The sequence below is a fragment of the Lissotriton helveticus genome, chromosome 10 (genome assembly GCF_964261635.1).
Source record: "Lissotriton helveticus chromosome 10, aLisHel1.1, whole genome shotgun sequence".
Lineage (NCBI taxonomy): Eukaryota > Metazoa > Chordata > Amphibia > Caudata > Salamandridae > Lissotriton > Lissotriton helveticus.
In genome coordinates, this window is record NC_136071.1 from 681,878,478 (window position 1) to 681,900,196 (window position 21,719).

The window sequence follows — 21,719 nt, forward strand, 5'->3', positions numbered from 1 at the left end:
GAATCCACAGCCGCACTTATACTTTGGTTTGCCACCAACCCACCTTCTTCCACAATTTCCAGGAAATCTTTCTGATCTTCCTTTGGAAGTTTGTATGCAAACCTCGCCATAGAGTCCCATAAGAGGCGATCATAGCGACCCCGCAAAGCCGCAGCACTAGCCACTCTCATGACCAAGCCAGCTGTGTTACACATCCTTCGGCCCAAGGAATCCATATTTTTACTGTCTTTCTCAGGTGCCTGTCTTGATCAGGTGCCTTATACTTTTTCGCAATCCTTGAAGGACCTGATCCTTCAGTTGCTGGCGTCAAAAAAGTCTTCTTTGCCGGTTCCAACAAACCAGGCACCAGCGTAAGAAGAGGCCTAGCAGAGGACTTTTGATGTAGAGTCTCAAAAATGACAGAAGATTTCACCTGATGCACTGTCATAGTAATATTGAATTTACTCGCCCCACGACACAAAACCTCATTGAAGGTTCCCAAATCATCTACAGGCGAAACCCTGGAGGGTGGTGTTGATGAAATCGTGGGCAAATAGTCTCTGTAAGAAGACCTTGTTGAAGATGAAGAAGCAGGAGATCTATGTCTTCTCTCAGGAGTAGTAGATCGATGCCTACTGCGTTCCATAGAGCGTGAACGCCTTCGCACTGGAGATCTGGATCTCCTTGGAGAACCACCAGCCGATGGTCTTGAAGCCTCCATAGTCCGTGGTCTTTGATTAGCTCTTGGCTGCATCTTCCAATGACGGATGCTTTCTAGCCATCTTGGAGACATACCTGCAGGTGGTGTTTTGCGCACCGGAGAGCCCTCCGGGGAAACCTGCACAATCTGCATTCCCAGCGAAGCAGATGAGGAAGCACTCCCAACTGAATGTGGAGACCCAGAAGCTGGAGCCTGCACTTCTCTGGGGACCACCTGTCTTTCTCCTGACGCTGACTTCCTTGACCTCGAGTCAGAATGAGCCACCACTGAAGAATCTTGGTGTGGAGAAGCTCCGCCCACAGGAGATCTGTTCACCGATGCTCTTGACTGCAGGTCGTGAGAAACAGACCTTGGAGGGTCATCCAACACCCTCAACGCTGATTTAGAATGTCTCGACGTCGATCGTGAGACACGCAGCGGCGATCTCTACGTCGACTTCCTCGACGTCGGACATTTTCTCGACGCCGACTGGACCATCTCAAGCCCGAGTCTCGACTGCGATCTGGATCGTCTTCTCTTTTCAGGTCTCGACGTCGTACCTTCGTCTCTCGACGTCGATCTGAACTTCTCTCTTGACGCCGATCGAACTCTTCCTTTCGACGTCGATCGCATTCTCTCGCTCGTCGAACGCATTGCTCTCGACGTCGTCTTCACAGCAATTGAAACCAGATGTCTCGACGTCGATACACTTCTCGACGGCGACCTCGATCTCCGCTTGGACTCAGACTTATGCCTCACCGGCGATGTCTTCGACGTCGATGCAGTTTTCTGCGGTCTCAACGTCGACGGTGATCTTGATTTCGACGCCGCCCTTACTTTCTTCGACGTTGATGCTTCCTGATGTCGTTTTTTCTTACTTTCACCTTCAGGAGAAGCAGATCAGCAGATCTTCGACGTTTTGAATGAGAAGGGGACCTTCCAGATGACAAAACACTCCTTGCCCCCTTTTCACGACGTCCGTCTCTCCTCATAAGCCCCAAAAGCCGAACTTTTTCTCTCTTTCAAAAGTTCTGCTAGAAAGCTCGATACAATGGTAACATTTTTCCACATCATGTGTGGAAGGTAGACAAACCACACAAACAGAATGAGGATCTGTTTTGGACATCTTCTTCCCACAGGAAGGACACTTGTAGAATAAAGGTGGCATAACTGACTAAAATTTTTCTAAAGACTTAGTCAGAAAAGGTAGAAAAACACCACCGAAAGCCAATTCTGTCAAAAAAGACAAGAAAACACCAAATTCTGACTGAAAACAGTCAAATTCAGCCGAGCTCAAGTTCCAGGTTCCTCACATAACAAGCCGGAAAAAAGAACTGACCTAACTGTCACCTGTGGTGCATGATGGGAACAGAGTTCCCCTGGAGGCCTTAAAGGCAAAGTGTTCAGATTCTCTGATGCCTTAAAGGCGAGGTGTCAGTGTGATTTTCTATACAGGGATAGTTTTTCTGTATGCAGCCTTCTTAGGCTAATTGCCATTTATTACAAATTCTTTGATGAAAATAAAGGTTTTCTGCTGATTATGGAATGCTTTTGAGGCTCATGCCTTTTTATTGCATTATTTATATGATTTATTTCCATACTGTAGAAAATATGTAATTATGGCTTTATTAGCCTATGGGTTATGTTGGGCTGCATTTTATTGGTTATACATATATATGTGTATAATTTGTTTAGTACTATGTACTACTATTATATGTATTTACACACATATATATATCCTGCACTGCAACGCGAGTAACGGTGTGATGGCGATTTAATTCCTGTTGGATTATTGATTTATTGGAGAAGGGGTCTGTTCCTGTGGTGTCCGCGTTCAATAGCGGTCAAGGACTTCTTGAGATATAGATATATATATATACAGATATATATATATATATATATATATATACAGATAGATATATATATATATATACAGATATATATATATATATATATATATATAGATTTCCCGCTCCGTTGCACCAAAATCCGGGTCACTCACAGGCGGGTGCCTCTCGTGGCGGCGCCCCACGTATTAAATCACAGCTCAGGTTTCTTTCTAGTCTCAAGAAAGAAATTACGGCACTCACAGGGAAAGTGTTCAGTAAGTTTTTACTCGCTCAGCAGACAAACGCGTTTCGGTGTTTCCTTCGTCAGTGTAGACACTGACGAAGGAAACACCGAAACGCGTTTGTCTGCTGAGCGAGTAAAAACTTACTGAACACTTTCCCTGTGAGTGCCGTAATTTCTTTCTTGAGACTAGAAAGAAACCTGAGCTGTGATATATATATAGATATATATATATATATATCAACCCACTGGGGTAACACTATATCGTAATGGCATTGCACCAGCATTGTGCTCACTGGAGTAAATATTTCACTTGCACTACGGGGACCAGAATGCCGGAAGATTGGCTCCGCCCATGGGGGCAGTCCCAGGAACTTATCAGGTGCAAGTGTAGCAAGAAGGTGTTGATGCGACTTCGCTGCCATTGAAGAAGGGAACAAGGGTTCCAGAAACGCATCTGGCCATGCCAATTGACTTGAATGAACTTACCTGCACTTTTGTTTTCCTGAGCTGCTGCCATTAAAAGGTGCTGAATCACGCTGAAGTGGTCTCTCCCACAAGGGTGCTTGTGTGTGTGTGTGTGTGTGTGTGTGTGTGTGTGTGTGTGTGTGTGTGTGTATATATGTATGTATGTATATATATATAAGCAGCAACTGACCTTAAGAATAAACATTTGGATTCAGATTCACGGAGTCAGCGCCTTCTTTGAATTGTGAAGTATGGCTGGTGAGAATATATATATATATATATATTTATATGTTCCGGGTTCCCGCTCATGGGCGGAGATTATTCAGTGCTTATGACTATTGAGTATCCCCTGGAAGAGAACCATAATTACATTAAAAGTATATAGATACATAAAGGAGGTAAGTATATGTAGATTAAAGATATTGATAGAGGCACAGGATGAGAAATAGGGTAGTGTATTGGATATGCTTTTTCAGGAGAAAAGTAACAGACACACAGATCCAAGTACATGGAAGGTACATAGATGCACAATGGAAGTATGTACATGTAGACCAAAGGTGATTTTTAATAATTTATTATTAATTTTTTCTCTCAACATAATTATTTTACATGTTTATACAAAGTAATACACAAAGATCGGTACATATTGATAGTGAAAAAAATGGTCGTATACAGAGGGATATGCTGTAAATTTCTGTTTGTGTATAGTGCTTATGTGGGGAAGAACCAAATCTTGAGTCGTTTTCTTAAGATAAGGTGGTTGTCGGTGGACCTTTTGTTGGGGGGGTAAAGAGTTCCATAGTTTGGCTGCTTGAACAGAGCAGGATGTGCCACCCAGGTTTTTTTTCTTGTATTGTGGGATTTTGAGGTTAGATGCTCCTTTAGAGCGGAGGTTCCTTTGTTGAATGTGTTTGGGGATTTTATTCCTGATGAAGAGTGGTCTCATTCCATCCTATAGGGTTTGCGTACTTGAAGCAATTCAACAAGTCACACCTGTGGGCAATTTTCTATCACCAATCCGGCGATAATGGACATACATTTTCACCACATGCTGAACAGTTAGCATATCTGTTAAGCCACCCACATTTGGATGATGTTACCCTCTATTTACTGGTGTCCACCCACTTTATAAACAAAGTGCCTCCATACTCTTTAATATGGTCACCCACTTTTTAATCCTTGAACTTACTCCAAAAAATGAGTTCGCACACTATTCACCTTGGTTTGATCACCCTCTGAAAGACTTCAAATGACCTGCACTGTAAGTCAAAAGGTTGACAGGTTTGCATTTACCACGGATAGGACTCCTTTTGCTAGGCCGTATTGAACAACCATCCATAGTTTGCTAATATACACTACACCCTTTCCTGAGCTGAACACAATAGCACACACCCTTAGAGTCCTGCTTACTACTCCAATGTGAGTTAAACTACCTGTAAGTGGATCTCTTCTAGATTCAACATTATTCACAAATTTCCAATGCTTCAAAATCTTCAGCAAAGTTCTGGAAATAAACACCCACATCTTATAAACTTCCTCTTTACATATAATTTAGCTGCAGCACTGTAACTATTAACTAATAACTAGTTAACACAGGCACAGGCCCGTACATCAACTGAGGGATACACTGTTGTCAACAAAAGCTTTGGCTTTTCTCATTGATTTTTTGCAAAAGGATTTGGCTATAAAGGCCTGTGCAAAAACCATGCGTTATTTGTCCCTGCAGTGAGGGACGATGGACAGCCAACCAACAATTTCTAAATTTGCTCAAACTGAAGATGGAAAAAAAAGGAGAATAAAAGGAACCATACCTTTTGACTGATGTGACAGAATACACAAGGATGTAACCATTGATGTCTATAGAGTACGTCTGGGGAAAAATGGAATATTCATCCTGCAGAAAGAAATGGATTGAATTTATAATCCAGTTTTCAATGTAGCACTACATTTCACAAATGAAAAAGCTGCTCATCGTTAACACTTTTTCCATATTGGAGTATCTACTCTAGATACTTTGCAGTCAACCTTTCAACATATTGATTCTCAGATAATTACAATTTCACCACTTTTTTGGATTAATGCCCATCACCATGTATTTCACCCATTATGGGCTTGCAAAAGCCTAGCGATCAATATCGCACAGTGCAGGACCCGAGAAAGATTAATGTTGTCCCGTGGTAAAGAACTGAGACTGAGTGGTTCACTGACATCGATTTCTGTCAGGCCTTCTCTATACCCTTGCATGAGGACAGCATTCGTTTGAGGTTTTGTTGACACATACTTGCACAAAGCACTTAACCAACAGTCGCGTAACAAAATACGAACAGATCATATTGGCTGCAGAAAATGTGACTCTTATGAGATGTGCTACTTCGAATCCTGCCACGTTAATGCCTCTCCCGGAGAAAATAAAACGATGAGGGGAAAATAAAGCATGATTTTCTCCATGTCACTGAACTTTGAACTAAGCCAAAACCAGATATACGAGATGAGCCACTAGTGGAGTCTGATTACATACAGCTTGTGGATGGGTAATGTGTAAGAGACAGTATGCAGTCTGCATAGTCTCATGGGGTAGTCTAACACTCCTAGCTTCAGGTGCTGTTCTCTGCACGAGTGGCTGAACCGATAGCTCTTACTAGAGCTTGCTATGTCTCAGAACAGCAGACAGAGACTAAATTCATAGACAGTCAGCATGGCTTTGTTATCGTTTATGTTTTTGGACAGTTATGGTCAGAAAGAGGATTTATGACATCTGGTTCCCCCCACCCTCAACAGAGAACGTGTCATGAGATTACCTGCACTACAGCTGCCTACCCAAATTACCATTGTGATGTGTCCTACTCCTGCAGTGATGATTATGTGACAGTGGGCAACCGTTATGCTGATGAAATTGCTGGATACTGTGCTCATGGGTCACGGACATTCAATAGTGAATAAATGAAACTGAAGGTGAGAACAACTATAACCTTTTGTTGTCAACAACGGATACTTGGGAGGATTTGAAGGGAATGCATGAGGACGTCACAGAGGCAGAACAGCAGGGTTGGATAAGAGCAGGATGTGTGAAGAGAGATGATCTATGCATTTCTGTATATAAACAGACAAATGTTGCCAGACAGCATGCTGGCCCCAATGGCAAGACATTTCCATGGACCGGCACATATTAGGAGGAATGTCATGGTAAGGTTGTTTAGACAACATTGGTTTAACCATGATTTAAATTGGTGACCGAAGAATCATGCCATGAATGTGTTGTGGGTCAACAGATAAATGTAGGTAATAACTCCAGGGTCACCGAGTCAAATGGGAAGATCCAGAGGGCCATTGAACAGAATGCAGATGGATTTTAACAGACATGCAACGGACGGTGATATATCCTAGTGATTGTGTGCATCTTCTCACGTTGGATGTACTTCTACCTGACTAGGAGAAATGACAGTCTCACCGTAGCAAAGTTATTTCTGAGGGAGTGGATACCTAGGTTTGGTTTCGTGACTTCGCCTGAGTCAGACAGAGGGACTCATTTGAATAAGGAGGTCCTGAAAATGTTGTTTGCAGCGTTACAAGTGGAACAGCGATTAAAATGCAGTTATCGGTCACAGGCTTCTGGCATCGTGGAGCAGGTGAATGGAACATTGAAAGCAAAAGTGGTCAAAGTGTGTTCATCAACATCTCTAAAGATGCCAGACGCTTTATCTCTTGTGCTGATGAGTCTTCATAGTGTTCCTGAAAGACAAACAGGAATATTCCCACATATGACGATGATTGGAAGAGCAATGAGACTTCCTGCAGTGCCCGCAAATTGGCTTGTGAACGTTACAGATGACATGGTTCTTGAAAACTGCAAGGGACTACCTGATTGGGTCCCATATGTGTCCTAAGTTGAAGCTGTTGCCTCCTCTTCACACCTGAAGAAGTCCTGGCAACTGAGTCTTGTTGAAGAAACACATTCGGAAAACGTGCCTAGAAACTAGATTGTGAGGACCGCGCCAGGTCATCATAGCGGTGAAAAGTGCTGTTAAGTGTAGGGGCCTTCCCACCTGGATTCAAGCAGCCCACAATCAACGTGGACTATTTATTTATAACAAGGGTACCCAAACAATGGCTGAGGACCATGGGGAAGTATACTCTGAAAAAACAAAGGTCCTTAGCTTATCAAAATCAGTAAGAACTCAATAATATAGGCCATAATAGGAGACTATATTTGCCTCTGCCCAGCCGGGCAGGGTATTTATTTCAAAAGATAGGAACGTGATATTTGGTAGAAGGCTCAATCCTGTACCAAAATTTGAGACAAACATATAAGAGAGAAGGTTATACAGGCAAATTTGAGCAATGTTTGGCCACTTTTCACTCAGTGAATAATTCTCAAGTATTGCCAAAAACGCTAAACACAGCAAGTTAAAACATAATAGTTAAGCTGTGAAGGCATTTACAACAGTCGACGTTTCGATCCCTTTTGCTCTAATAGGTTGGGATCATCCTCAGGACTAAAATTATGACAGCATTTGCCTGCCTGGATTGTTTTTAAATCCACCCCGATTTGGATTAATTAGATTAAGACCGAGGGACACGTCTTGCCATCTGCACTGATGGTAGCGGCGGGGTGGTTGTTTTTAAGAGACCTTTAAGCTATTTTCAAGTGGTCGGTGTTCAGGCGGAATGAATCTGCTCTGAGGGCCGGATTGCTTCTCGGGGATTCCTTTGCATCAAAATAGCCAAGGTTCAAACCGGTTCTTCGGATAGTTATCTCGAGAAGCCGGAGGCTCCGTTAGATTGGGAGTCTGTAGACTTGGATACAATGTCCAATCCGTCTGCTGCTTGGTGATGTCATTTGAGATGTCATCAGTGATGTCACTGACCATGTCATGAATGATCTAATATGTGACCTCATCAGCAGTGGATTGCGGGTGCGCGAAATATAGTTAGTACAACTAACTATATAGGAGCAATTTCAATGGTTTTGTATGAGTAAAATGTCCAGCTAACTATAACACCACTAAAACTTATAGTTTTTTGAGTGAATTTCAAAGGTTTTTTAAAAGCTAATTCCTAACTATATAACTCCTGAAACCTATGGTTTTTTCAGTGAATTTGCAAGGTTTTTTAAATGCTAATTCCTAACTATATAAGGCCTGAAACTTATGGTTTTTCAGTGAATTTGCAAGGTTTTTTAAATGCTAATTCCTAACTATATAAGGCCTGAAACCTATGGTTTTTTCAGTGAATTTCAAAGGTTTTTTAAATGCTAATTCCTAACTATATAAGGCCTGAAACCTATGTTTTTTTCAGTGAATTCGCAAGGTTTTTTAAATGCTAATTCCCAACTATATAAGGCCTGAAACCTATGGTTTTTTCATTGAATTCGCAAGGTTTTTTAAATGCTAATTCTATTAGCGGATAACGTTTTTATATATTAAAACGTTTTTAAATCTCAAATGCCTGCTTTGCGAACAGAGTTTTTAAGCACAGGCTCTTTTGTCTCTGGTGGCCATCTTGGGAGACTGCATATCAGAATTTTTTTAATGAAATATAAGAGGATTTGAGAAGTCACTTAAAATGTGCCCTAATTTTTCCTTTCTTCAGCACTAATCATAATTTCTATGGGAAAATGAACCCCCTCATTTTGTTCCTTTGCAAATTAAATGTTTTAAGTGTTAACACTTTATTCCAATCAAGATGACTTCAGGGGTGCCATACTTTTGTCATAAGTAAGACTGTTAGCGCTCTAGTTGTTCTTTAGAACACTCTGGGACATTCTGCCATTGGGCTATAGTTGGGCTACATCTGGCTGATATTTGGGCTACATTTGTTTTTTTTGTCTCTGGTGGCCATCTTTGGGCTACATTTGGGCTCTAACATATAAATAGCCCAATGTAGCCCAATATATATTTTTTCAAAGTTAATTTTCGTAAAACCCACTGGAGCACATATCTTGGGACATAGCAAAGGCACATCGGGCTACCAGTCCCTACAATTTTGCCAAGTTTGGTGGAAAACCATTCAGCCGTTCGGGCTAAAAGCGAGTCCAACCGCCCTATGGAAATGAACATGGGGAAAACACGTTTTGGGACCCCCCTTTTATCTCTGCCCCCGCTTGACGAATCCCCCCCAAACTTTCAGGGAAGGACCGGAGCGCCGCGAGGCAAAGTTAAGGAAAATTTCAGGAAGATTCCTCAACCGGCGCCAAAGTTATTCCCAATAGAATGTTGCGATTTCCCTATGGAAAACAATCCTAACTGTATATACCTACTGGCTATCGCCAGTAGGTAATTATAAATATATATATATATATATATATATATATATATATATATATATATATATATTACACACGCACCTTAAAATACATTATATCTGTATATCAATATATTGAAACCTCTGTATAAATACAAAAGTAAAGAACACAGGTTACCTGAAGCTGTTCTTAAAGAAATAGGTGTCGTAAGACAGCCTGACCAACTGCCGCATCCTCTTGACTCGTTGATTGCCGGCAGTAATGTCTCGTGAACGTGTGGACATTCTTCCATGTCGCAGAACGGCAGATATTTTCCAGCGTCACTCCTGTAAACAACGCTGTAGACGCTGCCACAGCTCTTGTGGAGTGAGCCTTGACCTTTCTCAGTAGTGGTCTTTTCGATTTGATATGGCAGAAATGGATTGCGGAAGCTATCCACATGGAAATTGTGGCTTTTGTGACAGCCTCATCGAACGTGGTTTGACCGTAAGCCACAAATAATTGATCAGATTTCCTGAAGGTTTTGTCCTTTGCAGGTAGAATTTTAAACATCGTTTGATGTCCAAAGAGTGTAGTTTTCTTTCCGCCAGTGTAGTAGGATTTGGAAAGAAAGCTCTCAACTTCACTGGTTCATTTAAATGGAACTGTGATGGTACTTTAGGTATGAATGTTGGCTCCGTTTGAAGAGTGACATAATCCTTAAAGAAATGCAGGAAAGGTTCTTTAATAGTGAATTCCTGAATTTCACTTACTCTTCTGGCAGACGTTAAGGCTAGAAGTAGGGCGACCTTCCATGTGAGATACTTGATGTCTACTTTATGAATGGGTTTGAATGGATGTTTCATCAGTTGTGAGAGAACCGTATTGAGTTCCCATTCCGGTGGAGGAGGCCTAACCGGAGGATACGCTCGGAAAAGACCTCGCATGAACGGTTTCATTAGAGAGGACGAACATAGTGAGGGAATGTTGGCAACTTTCCTGAACCTGGATAGAGCCGCTAGATGGACTTTTATGGATGAAAAAGAGACCAGAGTGAGCCAGATGCAGTAGATAAGGAAGAATTTTCTCTGCAGGAGCTTCTATCGGGTGTATACTATTAGAGTTACACCAAAAGCAAAACCTCTTCTTAAGACGATAAGTCTTCAAGGTGCTTTGCGCTCGTGATTTTAGTAAGATGTCACTGCAATCCTGAGGAATATGAAGGTCTTGAAATTCTAAGAAATAAGGAGCCATGCGTGTAATTTTAGAGATTGATGGTCTGGGTGAAGTATCTGTCCCATGTCCGCGACAGCATTGTTGGAGATGGAAGAAGACAGATTGGACGGTCTTTGGATAGCAACAGAAGTTATTGGAAAAAGTACTGGCGCGGCCACCGGGGAGCAATCAGGATAAGACAGCAGCCCTCCAATTTCATCTTGCGCAACACCCTGTTGTAAACGTATCTAGGACCCTATTTAAATATTCCCAATGTATGCCCTTATGTGGTTATATCAAATCATATCCTTATAAAGGCATAAGAATCATATCCATATTAAGTCATAGCCAATGCAGTCAAAATACGGCAAGGCTACTCCTATAGACTCCTAGAAAGTACAACGCGTTCTTAAACAAGCCAAGCCTCCAGCGGCCCGGGAATTCCCCCTGCTTCTGTATTGATTTGTCCTAGAACTCCTGGAGTCCTGAAAGAACTGAGAGTTCTTAGTGACGTCTTATGTCCAACCGTACATCAAATTCGGCACCTTCCAGGTATAAATATACCAGCATCTGCCCTAGCAAAACACACGGTGGTTTGGAGCAGATCGGCTATCTACTTGCCCGCCGACCTGCTGAAGCGAGTGCCGAAGGAAGCCGACCCTCCCATTGACGCACTGAGAGAGACGCTGTCTTTTCTCCTGCCGAGAAATCCAGCTCCAGTGTTTACCTGTCACCTTCGCGGGTTGCTGGGAGATCGAGTCCTGAGAGAGAGATACAAGACCTCCTTCATTCTATAACCAAGGTATGGAGCTGATTAGACCCTTAGAGAATTCTTGATTCAGATTCTTGGCAAAACTATCTTAACTCAAACTACATCTCACTTACTCCTTCCCACGTACTAGGCTTAGGTTAGGTACACCAGGGTAGGCGTATTTTTGAAGCACCAGTTGAGTACGTTTAGTCAACTTTTATCATTGTATCTATTTTATCCGTTTTAAGTATCTTATGGCTTAGAAACCATATAAATGCTTTTACAGTATTATTTCATAATACTCCTTTTACTGTACGCACTTTACTTTATAACAAGTATTACAATTGTGGCAATTCACTTATCTTGCATGAGAAAGAAGACTGCTCAATAACCACTTTTATTGAAAACGCCCGTCTCTCTATTTCTCTGCACTCCTGGTGAAACTAAGCATGCACGATTGACTGAGTGAAATAGTTATCTATTGTTTCCGCGACCCTGGAGATATACTCCTTGTGTTAGGGGAGCAAAGTTGTCATGTTGATGCGGTTGTCAGAAACAAATCCCTTCTTGTGAATTCGAGAAAGCTTCTAGTGACCTCTGAGCTAGCTGGCATTCATAATTAAGTCTAACATATTCAATAGAGACCTAGTCGACCTCAGTCCTACGTCTAAACTATTGTTTACGTTATTCCAATGCGCAGAGCCTATTGGGAATATAGGAACTACACTACAACCCTTGGTATCAACGGGATCGGGGGAAAGCGCAAGCACAAATCCCTGACCATCGCATGGACAGGGCATTTCCTCGTGACCCCTGTTGAGGGCATCTGCTGGAGTAATACCGGCATTTCTGGTTTTTGATTTGTGGCAAACAAATTCAAAGTCAGTTTGCCCCAAGCCTGGAAAACTGTTCACTTGAACGTGTTCGAATTCCCATTTGTGGCAGTCTGATAGGGACCTGCTGAGTTTGTCCGCTATTGTATTGTTGAGGCCTCTGACATGCTCTACCTTGATAGTTATGTTGTGTTTGCCATTCCCATAACTCCTAAGCTTCCTTCGTCAACGTTGCCAACCTTGTACCTCCTTGTTTGTTCACGCAGAACATGCTGGTGGTGTTGTCGGATTGAACTAAGACCGAAGACCCTGCAATCCTTGGAAGAAACGCTTGCAAGGATAGGAAGATTGCCCGAAGGTCCAGACTGTTGATGTGTCGTCTGTACTTCTGAGACCATTTGCCTTGTAAATCTTGGAGATGACCTCCCCATCCCTCCATGGACGCATCCGTTGTCAGAACGAAGTCTGGAGGGTTCTGTACGAACGTGAGTCCTTGTGTCAGATTGGGTAACAGTGACCACCATTGAAGAGCATCCACCATTCATGGAGTGACTTTGATGACGTCGAAGCAACCGGTCGCTTGTTTGTACTGAAGATGTAGTTCCTCCTGTAAAGGTCTCATTTTCAGGCACGCCAAGGGGATGAGATTTATGGCCGAAGAACACATTCCCAGGAGTGAAGCGAACAGGTGAACAGAAAGTGACTTTCTTTTTGAAACCGGATGTGCCAATTTCTGTAGGCGAAGTTGTCTTTCTTGAGATAAGAATGCCTTGCATTGTATTGTGTCTAGACGTGCTCCCAGGAACGACAGGATCTGCTTTGGATGTAACTGGGATTTGCTTCTGTTCACAGTTAGTCCCAGAGACGCAAAGAGATTGCGACATGTTGAATTGTCATTCTTTACATTGTGCTTTGAAGGACCTTTGATTAACCAATCGTTGAAGTACAGGAAGACCTGGATTCCCCAAGAACGCAACGTTGCCGCTACTGGGTCCGGGCACTTTGTGAAGATCCTTGGAGCCGATTTGAGTCCAAACGGGAGCACTTTGAACTGATAATGGGTGCCAGCCACAGTGACTCGGAGATACTTTTGATGTTTCGGATGAATCGAGATGTAGAAGTATGAGTCTTCCATGTCCAAGGAAGCCATAAAATCTCTTTCGTTCAGGCAGCTCAGAATTTCTGACAGGGTGACCATACAAAAACCCTGTTTTTTAAGGAACCTGTTGAGGTTGCGAAGGTCCAGAATTGGCCTGTCTTTGCGCCCCTCTGGGTCAATCGGCATTCCTCAGGACTAAGATACCCTGCTATTAGGAGAGTACCAAGTGAGTACGTACAACGGAGGGCACCGAGCGGCGACTAGAAACAGCATCAGTCTCTTGACGACAGACTACAGGGAGATGCTCCCACTCCTACCCTGGTTCCAGAGAATAAAAGTATGTACTAGGGAAACCCGCGAGTATGAAACTGAGGAGTGGTAAATAGGGTCACCACACTAACACAAATCCAGGCACTTTATACTTTCTGAATAACAGGTCGTGGATAGTTCAAGGCGAGGGATCTTAGTCTTAAGGAAGGCCGATAAACCCAGAGGGGCGAAAGGCAAGTCGAACATGACGACACAGAGCAGATGATAGTATACTAATATCCAAGATGAATCACTAGATAATTGGTTTTAATCCTACAAAAATCAATCATTCTTTCTGGAGCAAGATCTAGCTTACTGCCTAATTTGGTATTATTACGTTCAGTGGTTCGGTCTGTAGACGTTTTCAAAAACTACAATCTCCCCATAGACATTGCATGGGGAATAATTATTTCGGGCGCACCTTTTTTTTCAGGCCCACTTGACGAATTACCCAAAAACTTTTCACACATCACCTAAAGTGAGTGGCAAACGACTTGTGAAAATTTCAAGAAGATTTGTCAAATGGCTCCAAAATTAGTAGCAAAGCAAAAAATGTTTAGTCTATGGGAAATGTTGGTCCTAACTATAACAACCTACTGGCTATTGCAGGTAGAGATAGGGACAGATAGATTATCGTTCGGTGAAAATGTCAGTTAAAACATATTTTGAACAAACTAAATAACTAAAATTCACCATTTATAATTATCTCAAGTAACCGTAACGTGAGCCCTTAATTAACTAACTTGTGCCACTGCCATATGGTGTTATCAATTATGTATTTTCAGATGTTTCCGTGATGTTTCAAATGATGTCAGAACAGGTCATATTTGAAGCAACATCTGAGATATTTAGCATTGCATGACGAGGGCCCAAGTTATAGTTACTTGAAATAACAATAATTGGTGACTCTCAGTGGTTTTCTTTGTTTAAAATAGTGTTTTAACTGACATTTTCACCTAACCATAATATCCCTTTAACCAAAGTATTTTTTTCATTGAATTTCTAAGGTTTTATTTAATGTAAAGTAACATATTAATGCAATTCGAACTATAATGTCAATTTAAATTTTGGTTTTCTCAGAGAATTGCAATCTCAATGAAAGTTAAGCACTGGGAAGAGAAAGAAAGTGGTAATACTCAGATTACTTACCAGTTCTCTTCATTACCCAGTCCTACTCTTCCTTGTCAGTCTTTCTTTCGCAACTTACTCTTCTTGGAGTGGTGTGCGTCGATTTATAATTGCATGTTAAATGTACAGATTTTCCTTTAGCAATCAGTGTTAATTATACCACAATTCAGGCAAGTGATTTACCATTTTCCCCCCTCAGGAGAAAGCACTGCTTAGAGTGGAACCTGTTGGAGGTGTAACACTTCCAATGTTAAGTAAGAATTAAGACAAGGGAGAAGGAAGAAGTGGTAAAAAGATATTCAGCAGACATAAGTAAGGCATACAGCCCTTAATCATGGAAATTCTTTGTTTATACTGGTTATCTAGCACTCTCTTCTGATCCCACAACACTTGAGGTCTGCCACCCCTGGGACGAACCACAAAAAGCCTCACAAGCGTGCTGGCTGTGGCTACCTACCCTACCTGGGCACCCACTTCTCCCTACAGGAAGACTTCAAACTGGGGGGCAGAAGCCTCAAGTGTTCTGCGGGAGGGTGGGTATGGGGGGAGAAGAGGAGGAGGAGAATCAGGCTCTGGCCAAAATAAGTATTCTGGCGATAACAGTGCTTTCTTTTAAGCTGGAAAAAAATAAGCAGCAGTCAGCTGCTCTCTAATGGGCCATCACAACCATGTTTCGTCATTTATCCTTGCTAGGAGTATGTGTCAAAAGGGAGGGACTCCCAAGTTCTTCCAAATCCCCACCCACCCCCACTTCTAATAATCACACCTTGGATACTTATACGCATTAGTAAGGCCTTCCTGACCAAAATAGTATGTTTGGCAAACATGTTTTTGAGTAAATTTTTAAAACGATAAGAAAACAAGTTACATACCTGTAACTTTAGTTCTCCAGTATTGGAATCTTTCATAGATTCACATGCCTGAATCATTCCCCGTCGTTGAGACGGGAGTCTCCGGTATATAAAAAAGCAGTGCTTAGTAGTATAGCAAACTGAAAAGAGGCCTAGGCCCCTTTCCCTTTTGCAACCCATAGCCTTTGTTATGTAAAAAAGGCCCAAACTTTTCTCTGAACCAATCAGAGCTCCTCACCCTCTAGAACACTCCTGAGAGAACCTTCTGCCCCTCAGATTTTTCGCGCACTTGTGCATATAACACACTTCTTGTGCTAAATCCGAGGTGAGCCTCTCAGGGGAGGAGGGTGGGTGCATGTGAATCTATGAAAGATTCCAATACTGGAGAACTAAAGTTACAGGTAAGTAACTTGTTTTCTTACTCCAGTATTGGAACTTTCATAGATTCACATGCCTGAATCAGAATAGCGAGCAGTGAAAAACAAAGCACATTTTCCTGATACATTACATAATCATGCAATACCATTAGAAAATGAAGCATAATCTCATATACATCTATACATACTTATATAAAATGTGACTTTGTAAACAAAAGAAATTATGGATGGAGGGATGTAAGAAAGGCTCACCGTTACTGGATGATATTCCGCAGTACCGCCTCTCCCACCGCCGCATCAGATTCTGTGGCCGCCTCAAAGCAGTAGTGCCTGGTGAAGGTGTGCGTAGATGCCCAGGTTGCTGCTCTGCAGATGTCCTGGATTGGCACTCCTCCAAACAATGCAGTGGATGTGGCCACTGCCCTCGTGGAATGGGCACGGACTCGTGCATTCAAAGGCTTTCCAGCCGCTTGATGACAGTAGACAATTGCACTGGAAATCCACCTGGCATCAGATTCTGTGGCCACCTCAAAGCAGTAGTGCCTGGTGAAGGTGTGCGTAGATGCCCAGGTTGCTGCTCTGCAGATGTCCTGGATTGGCACTCCTCCAAACAATGCAGTGGATGTGGCCACTGCCCTCGTGGAATGGGCACGGACTCGTGCATTCAAAGGCTTTCCAGCCGCTTGATGACAGTAGACAATTGCACTGGAAATCCACCTGGCAATTCCCCTCTTTGACAGCGGGAAACCTTTTCTGGGTGCGCTGAAGGCGACAAATAACTGGGAAGACTTGCACAACGCCTTAGTTTCTTTCAAGTAAAATTTCATACATCTCTGAACGTCCAGCGAGTGCAATACTCTTTCTGCCGCTGTTGATGGATGAGGAAAGAAACGCTTCAGTACCAATGGTTCGTTCAAATGAAAATCAGTTGGCACCTTCGGAATGAACTTCGGGTTTGTCCTGAGAATCATTTTATCCTCTTGAAACTGCAAGAAAGGCTCCTGAATCGTGAGCGCTTGTAGTTCACCTACTCTTCTCGCAGAAGTCAATGCAATGAGAAGAGCCACCTTCCAGGACAAGGACTTCAGGTCTGCCCTGTGTATCGGTTCAAATGGTGGCTTCATCAATTGAGAGAGTACAATATATTTCGATTCCATACAGGAGGTGGAGGCTTTACTGGTGGAAAGACTCTGAATATCCCTTTCATGAATTGTTTGATAATCCTTGAGGACCATAAAGATGGGCCTGACGATGACCTCCTGTAGCGGGATATCGCAGCCAAATGCACCTTGATGGAGGCGTGTGCTAATCCTGACTTTGTTAACAGCAGAATGTAAGGTATAATTTGATGAGGTGCAGCAGTAAGAGGGTGAACACCATTTCTCTTACACCACAGACAAAACCTCTTCCATTTCATCCTGTAGGTTTTGTTGGTACTCTCCGCTCTGGCCTTGGATAGGATGTCCCTACATTCATGTGAGATGTTCAGATGGCTAAACTCACAGTGTTCAGGAGAAAGGCTGCTAATCGCAAGAATTTTGGGTCCGGATGGCGCACCTGCCCCTTGGACATTGTCAGAAGCGATGGAATCAGGCGCAACTGAACTGGACGGTCCTCCGACAGTAGCAGCAGTTCCGTGAACCAGTGCTGTCTGGGCCACCACGGGGCAATTAGGATCAGCCTGCACGGTTCTTTCTTGATCTTCACCAGTACGCGGGGGAGAAGAGGAATTGGGGGAAAACCGTAGGCAAAGATGCCGGACCATGCCATGGAAAACGCATTCCCCCAAGCCAGCTTGCGAAGTACTGGCATTTTCTGTTTTCCTTCGTAGCGAAGAGGTCTACCATCGGTGTTCCCCATCTTCGAAAGATGCTGTCCAGGATCTCCTGGTCTAGCTCCCATTCGTGGCAGGACGATTTTAGTCTGCTGAGAGTATCCGCCTTGACGTTTTGATCCCCCGGGAGGTGTTCTGCTGTCAGTGATATTCCCTGCTGAATAGCCCATTCCCATATTACCTGGGCTTCCTGAGACAGGGAGAGAGATCTTGTTCCCCCTTGCTTGTTTACATAATGCATCGCCGTGGTGTTGTCTGTTCTTATCAACACCGGCGCACCTTTTATTCTTGGCAGAAAAGCCAGCAATGCCAAGCGAATCGCCCTGAGTTCCAGCAGATTTATATGTAATTGCTGCTCCTCTGCCTTCCAACGGCCGCTGACCTGAAGGTCCTGAAGGAAAGCTCCCCATCCTTCTAACGACGCATCCGTCGTTACCACTAGCGGAGCTGCTCTTGCTAGAAACGTCAGTCCTTGAGACACATTTGCCTTTTGCGTCCACCACTTTGCTGCCTGCAGCATGACTGGTGTCACCTGTATTGTATCTTTGAAGGATCCCTCCGCCTGACGCCATTGGAGATCGATCTGTTCTTGCCATGGTCTCATCCTTAGCCTGCAGCAAGGTACCAGTGGAATACAAGAGGACATTGTGCCCAGTAAGGATTTGTACCTGCGGACTGAAAGAGACTTTCTTTTTCCCAAGTCTTGGAAGAGGGAGACAATCCTCAGTTGTCTTTCCTCGGAGGGAAACGCTTTGTTGCGTTCCGTGTCCAATATTGCCCCCAGAAAAGTAATCACTTTTGCTTGGTGGAGGTTTGACTTTCCCTCGTTTAGAGTCAATCCTAAATTGGCGAATAAGTCTATGCAAGCTTGCGTCAACGTGCTGGCTTGTGTCTTCGATGGTGCCTTGACTAACCAGTCGTCAAGGTACGGAAATATTTGATGTCTTTGCTTCCTCAACACAGCCGCCACTGGAGCCAGGCATTTCGTGAACACTCTGGGCGCTGACTTCAAGCCGAATGGAAGCACCCTGAACTGGTAATGTCTTCCGGCTACCCAGAACCGAAGGTACTGCCTGTGTGCAGGATGTATTGGCACTTGAAAATACGCGTCCTGTAGGTCCAATGTGGTCATATGATCTCCTGGGTTCAATAACGGAAGGATGTCCTGTAGGGATACCATCCTGAAAGATTGTTTCTTGAGATAGGTGTTTAAGGATCTGAGATCCAGAATGGGGCGCCACTGGAGTTTGTTCTTCTTGATAAGAAAAAAACAGGATTAAAACCCCTTGTTTTCCTGGGATTTCGGTACCGGTTCTATTGCTCCCTTTCGGAGCATTGTCCGAATCTCCTGCCGGAGTTGATGCAGATGGTTGGCTCTCTGATGCATCGGTGGCGTACAAGGGGGCGTCTGAAGGAATTCTAGGGTGTGACCGAATTGAACAATTTTTAGAACCCATTGGTCCGTTGTTATTTTCCGCCAATTTTGAAGATGGTGAGCAATCTTTCCACCCAGGGGAGCATCTGACAGAGCCGGAAGATGGAGGTTGTCATTGCCGACGTGGGTTGTCCTTTCCTCGGCCACCACGTCCTCTTGGAGTTGATTTTGGGTATCCTCCTGACTGACGTTGGTTATATTGCTGACGGTACGGCTGCGATGAGGACTGATAAGAAGATGAATATCTCCCTTGTTGGTATCCTCCTCTATACGAGGATTGACCTCTACCCCTGGAGCCACGAAAAGGGGTTTTTCTGTACTGCAGTGTTCCCAGAGCCTTTGCCGTATCAGTATCCTTTTTGATACTTTCCAGCGTATCATCTATATGCTTCCCAAATAATTCTTCGCCATTGAAAGGGAGGTCTAATATTTTGTTTTGTACCTCCGGCCTAAATGCTGTTGCTCGCAGCCAACCCTGCCTGCGCAGGACAGCCGCTCCCCCCAGGGATCTAAAAGCCGTGGTCGCTATATCCATAGCGCAGTCTATGACTTCAGCCGAAGTCCTCTCTCCATCCATGAGAATTCTCTTCGCCTCCTGCTTCTCTGGATCTGGCACCAAGTTAACGTAGGGAGACAGGTCGCACCACATCTGCCTGTCATACCTCCCCAATATTGCAAGGGCATTAGCTGCTCTTACAAGCAGAGCAGACATTAATGAGAAACGCTTCCCTGCGTTATCTAACCTTCTGCCCTCCTTGCCTGGAGGTGTTGCAATCGGAGCAGATGGGTTCCTGGATTTCTGTTGTGCCGCCTGCGTGATAACAGAATCAGGTTTGGGATGACCTAAAAGGCAAGCTGGAGCATCGACTGGTGCTTTATACTTTTTATCCAGTCTGGCCAGAACCGGTGTTACCGTCGCTGGCGTCTCCATAACTTTCAATCCTTCTTTCCAGATATGAGACACTAAGGGTAGAGATCGCACAGATCTCCGATACGAGTCTTTAAAGTCATATAGAAAACATTCAGTTTTCTCCTCTGTCATGGTCAGTGCAAACCTCTTAGTGGCTCTCCATCAAACTATGAAATCCACCAATGTCCTCCGGTGGAGAGCTCACTGGTCTCTGCGGAGGAGTTGCAGGTGATGGGGCGATATAATCATGCCATTCTGCATTTGTGTCCGCAATCTCACCATCCTCCTGATCTTCATCGGAGGTATCCTGGTGTGTTGTCGGTGGTGGTGACCTAACAGTAGGTTCCGGAACAATCTCTCCTACGAATCGGAGTTCCTGGAACCGACCGTGGACGTGGAGTAGCCTCCATGGTCTGTTGAGCGACTGGAGCCGCTGGGTATCTATTCCTATAATCCTCCAACATTCCCTGGAGATCCTTCAACAAAGAGGATGGTACACTGGTCATCTCTCGTTGCTGTTGTCTATATCGGTGTTGTTCCTGGGGTTGTTCTTGATAACCCCCATATTCTTCCTCCGAATCGTATTCCTGGCACTTGACCTGTAGTTGCGAAGGGCTACTGACAATACCATACTCATCATCTTCCTCCGAATCTTCTTCCTCCACTAAGTGAGACGGTAGCAATAGGGAGACCTTGCTTGGAGATGTAACCTCGGGTGTTATAGATTTTCTCCAAGGCAGCAACCCTTTTTCTGGTGTTTTTTCCCTCGACGAGATTCCCATCGCCGTCGTCGACCAAGTTATTGTCGTCGACGCTACCGTCGACGTTGTAGTGACCGTCGACGCTGTCCTCATCGACGTTGTCGTCCTCGTCGACGCTACCGTCGTTGGCACAGTCCCCGTCGACGCTGCCGTCGTCGACACTGCCGTCGTCGATGATGCCGTAGACACAGCCGTCGAAGCCTTCGTCGACGGTGAAATCGTCGACGCCTTCGACGACGGTGAAATCGTCAACGCTTTCGACTGTGAAATCGTCGACGCTGTTTTCTCACCAGCCTTCTCCTTCGTCGACGACGGAGGTGTTTACGTCGTCGTCGATGGCACCTTTTTAGTCGACGGAGTTGATTTCTCCTCAGAAGGCGCAGAAGAAGATCGTTTGATGGTTATCTTGATCTTCTGAGGTGACTGTGGTGGATCTGAGGTGGATTTTGCTCCTCTCACCTCACCAGCAGATCCCTTCTTCCCCTTAGATGAGACTGAAGGGGATTTTGAGGGACTGCGCCCTGAAGACCCTGGGGTGGTCTTTTTTAGGGCCTTCTCAGGTCTTTCCCCTGAGGAATGTGTCTGAGGAGATCTACTTCTCTTCTGAGATCTCTTAGATGCCACAGATTCCTCCTCACTCTCACTTGAGAGGATTTCCTTCCTGACTTTGACTTTCTGAAGCCAGATCAGTAGCCTTCCCTCACGATCTCTCAAAGTCTTATTTGAAAAGGTACGACATACCTTACAATCTGCTGCCTTATGGTCTGGGTAGAGACAGT

At 44.0% G+C, this 21,719-nt stretch overlaps 1 protein-coding gene across 2 annotated transcripts in view; it reads right to left on the reverse strand.

The window, feature by feature from the left end:
- RHEB (Ras homolog, mTORC1 binding) overlaps positions 1-21,719 on the reverse strand; it is a 260,875-nt gene that overhangs the window by 119,770 nt on the left and 119,386 nt on the right. For both annotated transcript variants that reach the window (XM_078663214.1, XM_078663215.1), the window contains exon 4: positions 5,029-5,111. In XM_078663214.1, the coding sequence (XP_078519340.1) occupies positions 5,029-5,111 (83 nt within the window). The remainder of the gene's footprint in view (positions 1-5,028; positions 5,112-21,719) is intronic.